General features: G+C 36.3%; 1 protein-coding gene across 1 annotated transcript in view; it reads left to right on the top strand.

Moving 5' to 3' along the window:
• Positions 1-14,125, top strand: part of PTPRQ (protein tyrosine phosphatase receptor type Q) — a 274,890-nt gene that overhangs the window by 27,588 nt on the left and 233,177 nt on the right. The window contains exon 9 of the mRNA XM_004384638.2: positions 7,245-7,417. Within this exon, the coding sequence (XP_004384695.2) occupies positions 7,245-7,417 (173 nt within the window). The remainder of the gene's footprint in view (positions 1-7,244; positions 7,418-14,125) is intronic.

Below are 14,125 nucleotides of genomic sequence, written 5' to 3'. Positions count from 1 at the left end.
CCAAGAACAAGGAAAATTAGGAAACTGTATCAGCCTGTTAGAAATTGACAATGAGTATTAGCAAAAGCTCAAGAAGTCTTAAATAAACACGCTTAACATTGTCTAACAGTGTTTAGCCCATATTGTTTAATGTAGAAAATTTGTTTGTCTAGAACTAGTGTTCAGAGGAATCCATATTTTCCCAATGGCTATAATAAGCAAGCAAGGATTCTTGGAGGATGCATAATGAAAGTTTATCAGAATTTACTGAAATTATTAAAACAATATTTCTTCTGAAGAAATTTTTTTTTCTCTAAACATTAAACATTTAAAAAAAAAATGTTACCGTTATCATTTCACAACGTATTCTCCTGGCAAACACCAAACTTGCTAAATGTCTTTATTTCTATTTAAGGATTGTAATTTTTGAGAAGACTGCAATAAATTCTTACAACACATTAACAATTGCAGAAGTCTCCAGATTTTGTTTGTGTGGTAGCTGGCATAGAGTAACTAGCAAATTACAGAGAGAGAAGCACAGCCTTAAAGCGTGAACATACGTTCATTAGACCAGTCATTCAAGTGTTTGACCATTAGAGGGCAGCAACTATCAGGAAACTGTGTGCTTCTCCCCCCCTTAAAGAACAATTAACCCTTGATGATATTTTGCTATTGAAAGAATGTGAAAGTTGTTTGAATTTATTTCAGATGAAAATCCTAATACGTATATAGTTTCAATACACAGACTGAGAAAGAGATGCCTACTGATAAGCAAAACGTTTTAATTTTTTATAAAATTATGCCGTGTGTTTCTATTAGAAAACTCTTAGCTTTGTGTGACTTCTCCATAAGATAGTAAATTTTCCTCCCATCCCCACCTAAAAACTACTCTTAAGCATTTCCAAGAAAGCTAGACAGATTTATAGAGGCTATCAAACAGAGCAGAGCAATTTGGCCATTGTTAGACTGGAGCCCTTCGTTTTGGTCTTAATAGCAATTTCTCTACCAATTGAATTCATCAATCATGTTCTATTCTTATGTTACACAATTAAATACACTCCTAGTTTTCACCTTTTTTTCAAGTAAATCCTATATTTTTGTGCTTTTTAACTGAATCCATAATTTAAGATTATTGCTTTATTGTCATTATATTTGACCTACAGAATTTGACAAAAATAGGGAAATAGATAATACATTGCCAAGAGAGCAGAGCTAAAGAAATAGCCATGTTATTTACTTTTGGTTTTATTTTAAAAATTTATTTCCTTTTCTTTATTTCTGTGTTTTTTAATTCACAAAATAATAAGTACAATTTTAAGGACACTGTTCAATATAGGTCACATAGGTTATTTTTCACACCAAATTATTTTGAATAGATAGCTTCATTTGCTCTATATAAAAAGCAATTTGTCCTTTGTTTCATCCTACTCCCTCACTAAGCTACTTACCATAAAGGCCATATTCAGGTGACTCTCAGAGGAGTCCCCATGGACAACAGGTGGGCTCCGCTAAGGGCAGGGGTGGCATGGTTCTTACCTCCACATGTCAAGTCCCCTCAGTGGAGTTCTCTGGGGATAGTTCAGCCACAGGAGGTGCTTGGATGGAATGCTCTGGCAAATGTAGTAAATGCATCTTTCCATTTATGACAACACTCATTCATCCTGGCTCCACTAATTGAAAATTTGCAGTGAAGGAATCTTCAGACTATGTGAGAACAATCTAATGACTCATTAGAACTATTTTCAATAAAAAATAGTTATCTTAATTTTCGATTTTTCTTTTTCATTTATTAATACCATAGGGTTCTTGGTGTTTTAATTAAGGCTACTGAATTTACTTCCTTCTCTATAACTTTAAAAGTAATCTATAGTCTGTTTAAAAATTTAGACTAGCTTGATTCTTTTTAATTAATACCTTTAAAAACAACTGAGGTTCAAATTAATCTCAGATACTCATAGAAAAATGTTGAATTGACCTATTATAGATGGCAGGTAGCTGTGCATGAGGTGCATTGGCCAGGAATCCAACCTGAGTCTCCTTCATGGAAAGGGAGAATTCTACCACTGAACCACCAATGCCCCCTTTTACAGTATTAAAAAAACAAACAAACAAACAAAAAAACCCAAACCCATTGCCATCACGTCGACTCTGACTCATAGCGACCCAATAGTGGGATTGATTTCGTTAACACTTAGGATGGTTCAGTGGTAGAATTCTTGCCTTCCATGGGAAGACCCTGGTTTGATTCCTGGTCAATGCACCTCATGTGCAGCCACCACCCTTCCATCAGTGGAGGCTTGTGCATTGCTATGATTCTGAACAGATTTCAACAGAGCTTCCAGACTAGGGCAGATTAGGAAGAAAGACCTGACAAGCTACTTCCAAAAATCAACCAGTGAAAACCCTATAGATAACAATGGTCTGGTCTGCAATTGATCATAGGAATGGGTCAGGACGTAGCAGCATTTTGGGCGTGGGGTTGCCATAAGTCAGGGCTGACTTGACCCCAGCTAACAACAAGGTGTTATAGTTGATAGTCTACTGTTGATCATCAAAATAAATAAGATAAACATCATTTTTGTTATAGAAGTTCTACATATTTCATAAAGTTCTTATATCTATATATATACCTTTATATTTTGCTGAGTTGATTTATACATAAACATGAAAAAGAGATTATTTTGAGAAAAAGTAATCATATAATAATCTCCAAAGTTACAAAATGTCAGAGTTGCCTCTTTCATAATCAGACAATGCTGGTGAATGTAGCATTAAAAAAAAAAAAAATTACCATTGAGTCAATTCTGACTCATAACGACCCCATAGGACAGAGTAGAACTGCCCCATAGGGTTTCTAAGGAGCAGCTGGTGGGTTCGAACTGCTGACCTTTTGGTTAGCAGCCGAGCTCTTAACTACTGTGCCACCAGGGCTCCAGATTTAACATAGGCAATGGCATTTTCTTATTATTTCTATGGGAGTAAAATAAAATCTTAAAAAAATGTTGCTTCAATGTCTCCTAATAACTTTTCTGTCACCAGTGTCAAATATCTTAAAAGGAGGGTAACAATATAATTTCTTAAAAGCAAACAAATGTTGAAATCCACATTTACTCCCCCATAAATGGACTGTGGAAGAGAAAACTTTTGTCCTCAGTGATTTCAACTTGTTAGTTCCTACAAATAGTAGTAAAATCTTTGTGGGAAAATCATTAAGAGCCTGTCAGCTTTGTGTTCTTCAGGATTCTCAAGGGCTTTTATTTATTTATTTTTATTTTTTATTTTTATTGTACTTTAGATGAAGGTTTACAGAACAAACTAGCTTCTAATTAAACAGTGCACATCTTGTTTTATGACATTAGTTAACAACTCCACAACATGTCAACACTCTCCCTTCTTGACCTTGGGTTTCCTACTACCAGCTTTCCTGTCCCGTCCTGCCTTCTAGTCCTTGCCCCGTGCTGATGTGCCCCTTTAGTCTCATTTTGTTTTATGGCCCTGTCTAATCTTTGGCTAAAGGGTGAACCTCAGGAATGACTTCATTACTGAGCTAAAAGGGTGTCCAGGGGCCATACTCTTGGGGTTTCTCCAGTCTCTGCCAAGCCAGTCAGTCTGGTCTTTTTTTGTGAGTTAGAATTTTCTTCTACATTTTTCTCCAGCTCTGTCCAGGACCCTCTATTATGATCCCTGTTAGAGCAGTCAGTGGTGGTAGCCAGGCACCATCTAGTTATACTAGACTCAATCTAGTGGAGGCTGTGGTAGCTGTGGTCCATCAAGGACTTTTATTTTTAATGCATATTTTCAAAATGCAATTCTAATGGAGATTTAATGTGCTAGATAATGACGAAATTTACTTAGTGTTTTTTCTTTACCCCAATGCCGTTTGTCTCTTCCATTTCTTCTAATAGTTTTTCATTTGAAAACATCAAACTGTTTGAATTTTTTTTTTTTTTACCAATTGTGTATCTACTCTGTTTCTCATTTATTAGTAAAATTTATAAATTTATTGACTTGGGAATGATTTTTAGTCCCTGCAGACAACACCTTCAGAATTGATGCCGAACCATGAATAATTGCCTTGTATATTCGATTTTCTTTAGTTACTTTTGTATTAATATTAAAAGAGTTTGATATAATCCACACTTCTCTGGTTTCCCCATAAGAATTTATGCTGTAACCAGATCAAGTATCTTTCTAAAGATACAATGCTGTCTACTTCATTTCTTTTATCCCGTAAGCTTTTTCTTCTTTTACAGAAAAAAAAAAAAAAAAGATAGGTTTACAGTCATTATTCTTATACATGTTTGGGGTACATTGTTAGGGAAGTATAGAACCACTTAATATTTGCTTGGATTGTAATTTTAGGCATTAGTGTGATGGGGCAATATTAATTATTTTATTGAAAAAAATCTTATAAATTAAAAGATAAAGTAACAGTGTCTGCTACTACTTTTAAGTTTGGCTAGCAAAATAAAAGACAGTAAAGTAGATTTTTTTCTGGTTTACCGGGTAATTTTTGGTATCCTGCTACATTAATATGTTACATTAAACTGAACTGACCATTTCACTTATTTCCAATAGGCAGTGTTTAGTTGCTTGATTAATGTGATCATTGTAAGCATTAGATTATCTTCTTCAGTGGAGAGTCTCTATCAGTAAAAATAAATGGAAAAATGCCAGCTCTTTTCTATGATTTATGTTATGCATTACTGACTGAGGCTTTGTCTGCACAAACCAAAACCCGAACCCGTTGCGACTGAGTCTATTACGACTCATAGCGACCCTATAGGACATAGTAGAACCGTCCCATAAGGTTTCCAAGGAGCAGCTGGTGGATTCGAACTGCCGATCTTTTGGTTAGCGGCTGAGCTCTTAACCACTGTGCCACTAGGGCTCCATTTGTCTACACAGTGACCCCCAAATAAAATTTAAAAGAAAGGCGGAATAGGTTTACTATTTAAACAGCCTTGCTGTTTTCACACTACAAGTTAATTGGAAAGCTTTTTTTTCCTCCCTTGAAAAATGTTAGAAATATAAGCTCTGAAAGGACATTTTAATGAAAAGAAACTTGTACAAGAGATGTCCTATGCAAAAGATTTTGTCTTATTTCTTACTGTATCCTCTGTGCAGAAGAGTGACCTTATGATGGGTGCTCTACCTGTTGAATGATGAATGAATGAACAAACCAGTGATTGTGAGGTTGTCGTGGATTAAACTGTGTCCTCCAGAAATATCTGTCCCCTTGGCTAGGTCATGATTCCCAGTATTGTCTGATTGTCCACCATGTTGTCATTTGATGTGATTTTCCTATGTGTTGTAAATCCTGTTTCTATGATGTTGATGATATGGGGTTAGCGGCAGTTATATTGATGAGGCAGGACTCAGTCTAGAAGATTGGATTGTGTCTTGAGCCACTCTCTTTTGGATATAAAAGAGAGAAGCAAGCAGAGAGACATGGGGATCTCATACCACCAAGAAAGAAGCATCGAGAGCAGAGCGTGTCCTTTGGACCCGGGGTCCCAGTGATGAGAAGCTCCTTGACCAGGGGAAGACTGATGACAGGGACCTTCCCCCAGAGTTGAAAGAAAGAGAGAGAGCCTTCCCCTGGAGCTGGCACCCTGAATTTGGGCTTCTAGCCTACTAGACTGTGAGAGAATAAACTTCTCTTTGTTAAATCCATCCACTTGTGGTATTTCTGTTATAGCAGCACTAGTTGACTAAGATAGAGGTCCTAGGCTGGAGCGCTCCCTCTTTCCTTCAAAAGTCAAACTGTATTTTCTTTCAGAGATCAGTCTAAAGAGTTGTCCTTTTACATAGAGATAAATGTAAATGTTTTTCGAAAATCATTTCAAAGAATTAGCAAATTGCAGGTCTGTTCATGCTCTGTTTACCTCCTAGGTTTGAGCACAGGTTTTGCCCATTCTAGACACTGAAATCTTGATTGCAATAGTCAAGTAATGTGCTCTCAGGCCAGAATGATTTATCCATCTAGGCCTTAGCTATTCAACAATCATTTATGAATATTCGTATTGTTACAATACGTAGAGGGCTTATTTACTGGTAACATTATGGAGACGAAAAACAAACTCATCCATTCAATGAAAGCTCTTTACAATTTACCATATGGTTACTATATGATTAACTTAAGCGTAATTATGTTCACTAATTATAAATAACATTTGTTGGAATTGTGGCATTGATTTTCAATTTCTTTCTGTTGTCTTAAAAGGAAAGCAGGGTCTTTTTGATTTATATTACCTCTAGTGTCTTTTTCTTCTGACTGAAATTTGCTAATCCTGCACCACTGCCAAATATCTCAATTTAGGGAAATAAATTTAAATATTATCTCACTTTGATCATAAGAGACAATATTCTTATGTCACCTTCTCTACTCTTTCTTGAACTTACATTTTGTACATTTTCCTGAACTGTTTGCTCCTCACATTAATTTTATATTGTGGTGGACAGATATACCCATTGTATAGATGAAGAAACTGAGGATTGGAGGGATAAATTGGCTATCATAATCACACATTTAACTACTAAAAAAAAAATAAGTGGACAAAAGCCCAGGAAATGTTTATTCTTGGTCTATTATTCTTATGGCACTGGGAGGTTTTCTAGGAGTTGATCTTGGTGACTTTATAACTAGAACTTGCTTTGAGTACTGAATGCTTTATTTTAAAATGATTGTTTATCCTTGTTTTTCTTTTCTGCTGCAAAGAGTGAGTGCACCTGAAATTTGAGACTCACATGATTCATTTGAAAGTCAGCAGACAAAGTTCAATCAACTCTTCAAATAATTTCATTTAATAAACTGAAAGATGGGCAAATTGAATTTACCAACTACATTTCAAAGTCTTCTGGAAAATTTTTGCTTGATATGTTGCTCTAATTTTTATGACGCTTTCAAGGTTTCAACTGAGCATGAATCATCCAAAAATAGGCAGCTTCTCTGGGAAGTTATTTTTTTTAATTGATTTGTTCTCAACAAGAACTTGGGCACCATGTTGTGACATTTTGATTTGAGGATATTCCATGTTATCCTATCCTTATTTAAGTTTTTGAGAAAGATGTATAGAAATTAATTTTAAATGTCTTTGTATTGAAACAACCTTATACCATGTTAATATTTAATAAATTAGGAAATTGTTTAATCTATTTTTTAATAGAGTTGTTTATGTATCTTAAATCTTGAGCTAAGAATTTAGAGAACTTTTAAAATTTGAAAATGTATTTTTTACCCTCCTCTCTTATTCTTTTTTTAGTTCCAGGTGCAATATTTGATTTACAACTTGCAGAAGTAGAAGCTACACAAATAAGAATTACTTGGAAGAAACCACGACAACCAAATGGAATCATTAACCAATACCGAGTAAAAGTGCTGGTTTCAGAAACGGGAGTAATTTTGGAAAATACTTTGCTCACAGGAATAGATGAGGTACTACACTTTTCATTTCACATTTTAATGAGCCCTTTCTGCATGGTTCTAACATTGATAACTTGGAAGCTTTGCCAGCACTCAAACACAAAATCTTTGACAAGCTTTATAGTACAAAGTGAAGTAAATTTGGGTGATGTTGATAATCTAGCTAGATCATATTTCATTCTGAGACATATATTATTAGTTAAATGCTGTTTTTCTTTTTAGCATATGAAAAATGTTAATTGAGCAATTAAGCAGGACTAAAGATACCTTGAGTTGGAATAGACTCCAAGGGCAATAGATTTGGTTTTTGGTTTAAAAGTGCCTCCATAAATGAATATTATTATGGTAATTTAGTTAATGAATTGTTTGGAAACCCTGTTATAATTTAAATACTCCTTCTAAGGCTGTGCTTGCAATTTGGAACAGTTACTAATGAAAGGCACGGTGATTTTAGAAGCTGTTACTGATAAGTGATTATGTCCTATTTGGTTTTGGGAAGCTAAATTTCTCAGAGCTGCCTCATTAAAAAAAAGACTACATTTGTTTAAATAAATCACATAACTAAATAAAAGAGATTTCATAGATTTAGCATAAGAGGACCTAGATCCATTGGCAGTGTGTTTTCTTCTATTTGTTCTCGAAGTCTTTTTTTTTTTTTTTCCCCTTCGTTTTTGTCAGGACATGCAGGCAGCACTGATTTCTCTTCAGTGTCCTCATTGGCCTCACCCAGCCAGCTGTTCGCTTGTGAGGGCCCTCTAAGCCTCTAGATGAGTCATATCCAGATATGGTCTTCTGTCTGGGGCACAGAAAGAATAAACGTACCCAGAACCAGTGCAGCAATCACTGAGCCTTGGAGATGCTACCTGATGATAACTGGCTTCCACTGTTTTGGTTCAGAGATGTTGCTACTTCTAGCTGTGCTCTTATTCCTCCCTCCCCCACATAGACTGTCCACTCTATTTCTAGTACTGGCCTTCTTCTATTTATGACATCTGCTTGCAAGTTGGCCTGTCCATATGCTCAGTGCACTCTGGCCACCCGGGATTTATCACCTCAAATTGTTCACCATTTCCAGCCCGGGGTTAAATTATAATCCTATGTTAACTTCTTTTCTTTATGCAAAAGATGTTGAGTTATGCTTTCTCTGATACTCTAGTTGACAGTTCAGGCAAAGGGTAAAAGCTTAACCCTTTGCTCCTGCTGAGAAGGTCTTAAATTAGAAACTTAGCTTTTTTAGGACTAGGAGACATGTCTTCCACCCTGCTAATGTCCGTTGAATGGCAAGTCACACCTGTTTTTCTCCTTAAGCCGAGTGGTTCTAGAAATGCTTCCTTGTGATTCTGCCTCTATGAGGTCTGCAATCCTTGTGACACAGTAGAAAGAGTATGAGCTTTGGAGCCACACAAATCTGTATTTAAATCCCAACTTGGTCATTTACTAGCAGAGCAGTTAAGAGTGTGGACCTAGGAGACAGAATGCTTGGGTTTAAACCCCATTCTACCGTTACTAACTGTATAACCTTGGGAAAATTAGCCTGATCTCTATGAAACTCAGTTTCCTCTTCTGTAAGATGAGGGTTTTAACAGTAGCTATAGCAAAGGGTCAATAATGAGGATTTAATAAGCCAGTGGGTACAAAACTCTTGTAATGTCGTGCTAAATATTTGTGAACTGTTCTGATTATCAGTCATAGTGTTGGGCCTTTCACCCTAGTGAGCACTCAATGCTAGTTTCTTTATCCTCTCTCAATAAAAGGAGACATTATACTTCTCTTTATCTCTGTAGTGGTATCTTTTTTCATTAGATCAGGTTCTTTTCTAATATTTCTGCTTCCCCCTGTGACTGGGGTCTGAGTTCCTCCTTCAGGAAGATGAATGTGGGGAAACAAAAATGGAAGAGGCTCAAAATCCAAATGGACCTGGGCCTCAAGCCTGGCTCTGCCATGTTCTGGCTCAGTGATATTGAATAAGTCAACTTTTGAAACTTTGGTGCTCTCATTTTTATTATTATTGCTCTTGTTAGTTTCCATCAGCTTGATTCCGACTCATGGTGCCCTCATGTGTGCAGAGTAGAACTTTTTCTCTATATATAGGGTGTTCAAGGTGTGACCTTACAGAATCAGATTGCCAGGCCTGTCTTCCGAGGTACCTCTGTGTGGGTACAAACCACCAACCTTTCGGCTAATAGTCAAGCACTTAACCATTTGCACCACCCAGAGACGCCTCTCATTTTTATAATGGAGCTTATATACCCATCTTATAAGGTGGGGAATAAATGAGATAACATATACGACATCTAGCTTAATACATTCATTTATTATCCCTTTCCTTGACCTTGGTGCACCTTTTAGGATAAAAACTCTTCTTTCATTCACACCTGAACTTTTCAAAGAGTAGCCTTCACTCCCTATCTCAAGGACTCTAAATCTTTGAAATTTTGTCAGAAGTCACCAGTGACTTCCCAAGTGTCAAATACAGTGGTTATATATTTTTAGCCATCCTCATCTTCTTTATATTCCCCCAAATCCATTCTTCTGCTCCCCGCATTCCAGCTTTTAGCACAATGGACTCTTCTGTTCATTCCTTAAAATTTCCTCTGTTTTCAGACACTATAACTTTGCAATAGTTTGGTATTGCTTAAAAAAAAAAAAAGAGCCATCTAGCTCTTTCTTTTAGTATTCTAACTCCTTCTGTATTCCACAGAGTTCTGTTTTCACCCATTTTCTAATACTCTCCTTTCATGATCTCATAGTTTCAGTTGCTGCTTTCTATTTGCATGACTCTTGGTTTGCCTTCAACTCTGATCTTTCTCTCTGCTACTCTAGATTCTCAATAACAATCATTTTCTGGAAGATGCTTCTTGGGCTCATCACATCTAAATTCATGTTGCCCCATAAAACAAAACAAAACAAAAATCTCCCTTGAGATAACAGCCTGGTTCATGACAGGAAGGACAAAGTGAAATTGGGATAAGGAATAGACATTAGAGATATTGGGACAGTGATGGTGACCTGTGAAGGTCCCTATAGAGCATACAAGAAGGTAGCCTGTCCAGGCAATACATAGTTTCAGTGTATCAAGAACAGGGCCTGAAGAGAGGCTGAACTCGAAGCCTAAGTACCAAGTAACAGGCTTAGCATTTCCTAATCCCCTGGACTGGGCATACTGCAGATCTCGACCCGGAGTGTGGTTGAATCTAAAAGTCAATCTCTAAACAGCAGTGGCTTGGAAACCTTGGAGTCGCTTCTCTGACTCTTGGTTCTACTTAGCACTCAGTAGCCACTTAATGTTAAGGACAGTTGTTTTTACCTATGCAGTGCAACCTTCATACATCTCTACTCCATTGCTGCTATTCCTAACCAAGCTCGGGGTTACGTAATCTCTTGCCTGGACTAGTGTTGTTACTTCAGAGAATTGGTTTTCTATTGCTGTGCAACAAATTGTCACAAACTTGGCACTTAAAATGGCCCACATTTATTGTCTCGCAGTTTCTGTGGGCCAGAGGGCCATCTTAGATGGGCTGTCTCTTTAGAGTCTCGTAAGGCTGCAGTCAAGGTGCCAGCTGAACTCTGTTCTCATCTGGAGGCTTGGCTCTGGAAGAATCACTTCCAGACTCACTCAAGTTTTGACAGAATTCATTTCTTGGGGGCTGGAGAACTGAAGGCCCTGGTTTCTGCTGGCTGTTGGAATCTCCAGTTCCTCAAGGCTTCCCACAGTTTCTTGCCACATGGGCTTCCCCGGTATGGCCATTTCTTCTTCAAGTGAGCAAGATCTCTAGTCTATGGAATGTGATGTATCACAGGAGTAGCATTCCATCACCTTTTCTATTGATTAGAAACAAGTCACAGGTTCTCTCACATAAAGGAGAGGAGACTATGTAAAAGTGTAAACACCAGTAGGTAGTGATAATGGAAGGCCACCTTAGTGGCTGTCCACCACTCTTTCCCAGTCCACTATTTTATATTTCACCCATGTATGAGAATAATTCTTCTAAGTTTATCATTTAAATTATTAAAGTAACCTAACACAAATTGAAATTAGATGGGGTAGGGTGTGTATGTATCTATGTAAGTAATTTAACACCTCACTGTCATAGCAGAAAGCCAACAGACACTGTATAAAATGAGTGGTCAAAGCAAAACAGTGCGAGTATATTATTTAGTGGTTTAGAGATAAACACAAGAAGAACTGAAAACAGAAGTGTTGCTTTTGGGGAGTAAAATTAGGAACAGGGAAAGTTTGAATAGGGAATTGTTATATTTATGGTAAATCCTTTATTCTTCCTTTTTTTTGTAGCCATGTGCATATATTGATAATGATGAGACTTAAGAATATTAAAATATAATCATCCTATATTATGTTTGATCTGATCTCATCACAAACATTGAAATTTTTTTCAATGGCCCTTCATTATCTATGGAGTCCTGGTGGCATGATGGTTAAGAGCTCAGCTGCTAACCAAAAGGTCAGCTGTTCGAATACACCAGCCTCTCCTTGGAAACTCTGTGGGGCAATTCTGCTCTGTCCTATAGGGTCACTATGAGTCAGAACCGACTCGATGGCAATGGGTTACAGGTTTCATTATCTATAATTGTAAGTCAAAATTCTTTGCATTATTGATCCTCTGTGATCTGACCTTATCTTAGCTTTAGACTATTTCCTATAAAATTTTTCTGTTTGTGGAGAAAAATTTAGTTCCTTGGTGCTTTTGTAAGAGTAGAATAAAATACGGAATAAATATGTCTATAAATTAATCCTGTCAGTAGTGGTAAGAGTATTACCTAAATGAGTGAATAGATTCAGATTATGAAAATTTGCTATAAAAGATATAGACATATTTTCCTATAAAATTTAATAATTATTTCACTAAACTCTGAAATTTCTGATAGGTCTTTCTCTTTTATCTGTATCTATTGTTTCTTAATGGGGGCTATTGAGACAAGCTGAAATATATACTTTTAATATTCAAACAATTGAAGGTTTACTTTCAATATTTAAATGAATATTTGAAAAAGCACATTAGAACATTGAATCTCAGATTTGAAGATTTTTATTTCAACTTCCAAATTTATACATGCATGTTATTTATAACATTCCTAATAAATGATTGGAATATGAGCCTCTGCTAAAATATTTAGCCATATCCAATAATAGGATATCCAGTATCACAAAAGCAGCTCATATTCTATAAACTTTACAACATTCTTCTTTGTGGGCACATGGACATATATTTATTAAGTAACTGTGACATTCCAGGCATTCTGTTAGGCCTAGAAAATACAAAGATGAATAAGAAACCACCCTGTCTTTAACTATACTGAATTGAAATATTTGTCCTCTAAATTTTATTACTTTGTCCCTTCTCTCCCCCACAGTAGATTATAGTAGCTAGGAACATGGGATTTGGAACCAGAAAAAATGTGTTTCAATTCTACCTCTGCTATCACTAGTTTTGTGAATTGAACAGTTGATTCATCTATCTTTACTGTAAAATGGAGCTAATAATATCTATCCCTTTGGGCTATAATGAAATAACATGGGTAAAAGTGTTTAGCATTGTATTTGATACATGATAGCTTACAATGTTAGTATTTGCAGTAATAACTATAATACAAAACTGTTTAACTTCTGTTTATCATTTGATGACAATGGCCCAGGTTTCCCTAAGGCTTAACATCCTCAATTTCTCATCAGTCATGGTTTCCAGGTCCTTTAGATTACTGATTGCTGTCCTGTGTATATTTGCCAGTTTGGCCATGATCCTTTTACTCAGCTGATCACAATATTCCATATGTAGTTTGACCAGAGCCAAATTCAGCAGAATTATTTTCTCCCTTGGTGTCAATTTCTACTTCTGTTAGTGTGGTCAAAGAATAAAAATTAATTTCTTTGGGAACCTCATTCAACTGAGACTGAAGTCTGCAAAGCCCTAAAGTAATCTCTCTCTGAACTGCTAACACTCTGATCTTTTCCTGTACTCGTTTGTTCTTCTGTTAGAAACATGGAGCATTTTTCCCTAACACACTCCATCTTGTTGTCTAGTGTCACAGACTTCTGATATTCTTATCGATAACTTCTCTTCATCTAACGTATTCCTCGGGTATATTAGTGTTTGTCATTGGTGAACATGAGAAGTAAGCCAGCTAAGTGCTTGACTAATTGCTCTGGAGTTAGGCTGAGGACAAGACCGAGAGTAGTTTGAGAATGCATTGCGGTATGCTTTGTTGAGCATAAAGAACATAAGCAGAATCAAGCCTTAAGGATTTGTCACCCAAATAATGTGTAGAGACAGTATCCGTTAAGAGGTTTCCAACCATATGATAATTGCAAGCGTTTCTTTTTATCAATACTTGGTAACAGTTAGCCTAAACCGTGTTTATACTTTACAATGAAATCTGGAGCATTTCCTAGAAATAAGTCAAACTTTTCATTAATCCAACTTAGTAGACCTTTAGTGAGTCTAAATTGATAAGTATAATAGGTTTCTTTAAAAAATCACACTAGATATAATGAAGATTATTACATGTAAAATCAAGTTTATTCAGGTGTATTAGGAATGTAACTCTAAAAACTTCTAATTTTTCACATCTAAATTCCAGGGGTTCCTGGGTAGCATATGAGAGGTCTTTCATGTTGATGAATTGTGACATTCCTTAATGGTTCTCAACTGGGAAAGATTTTGCCCCCCAGGGGACATTTGGCAATCTCTAGAGACATCTCTG

The sequence above is a fragment of the Trichechus manatus genome, unplaced genomic scaffold, assembly GCF_000243295.1.
Source record: "Trichechus manatus latirostris isolate Lorelei unplaced genomic scaffold, TriManLat1.0 scaffold00125, whole genome shotgun sequence".
NCBI lineage: Eukaryota > Metazoa > Chordata > Mammalia > Sirenia > Trichechidae > Trichechus > Trichechus manatus.
Note: the sequence above shows the minus strand (reverse complement) of the source record. Positions and strands in the feature narration are given on the sequence as shown.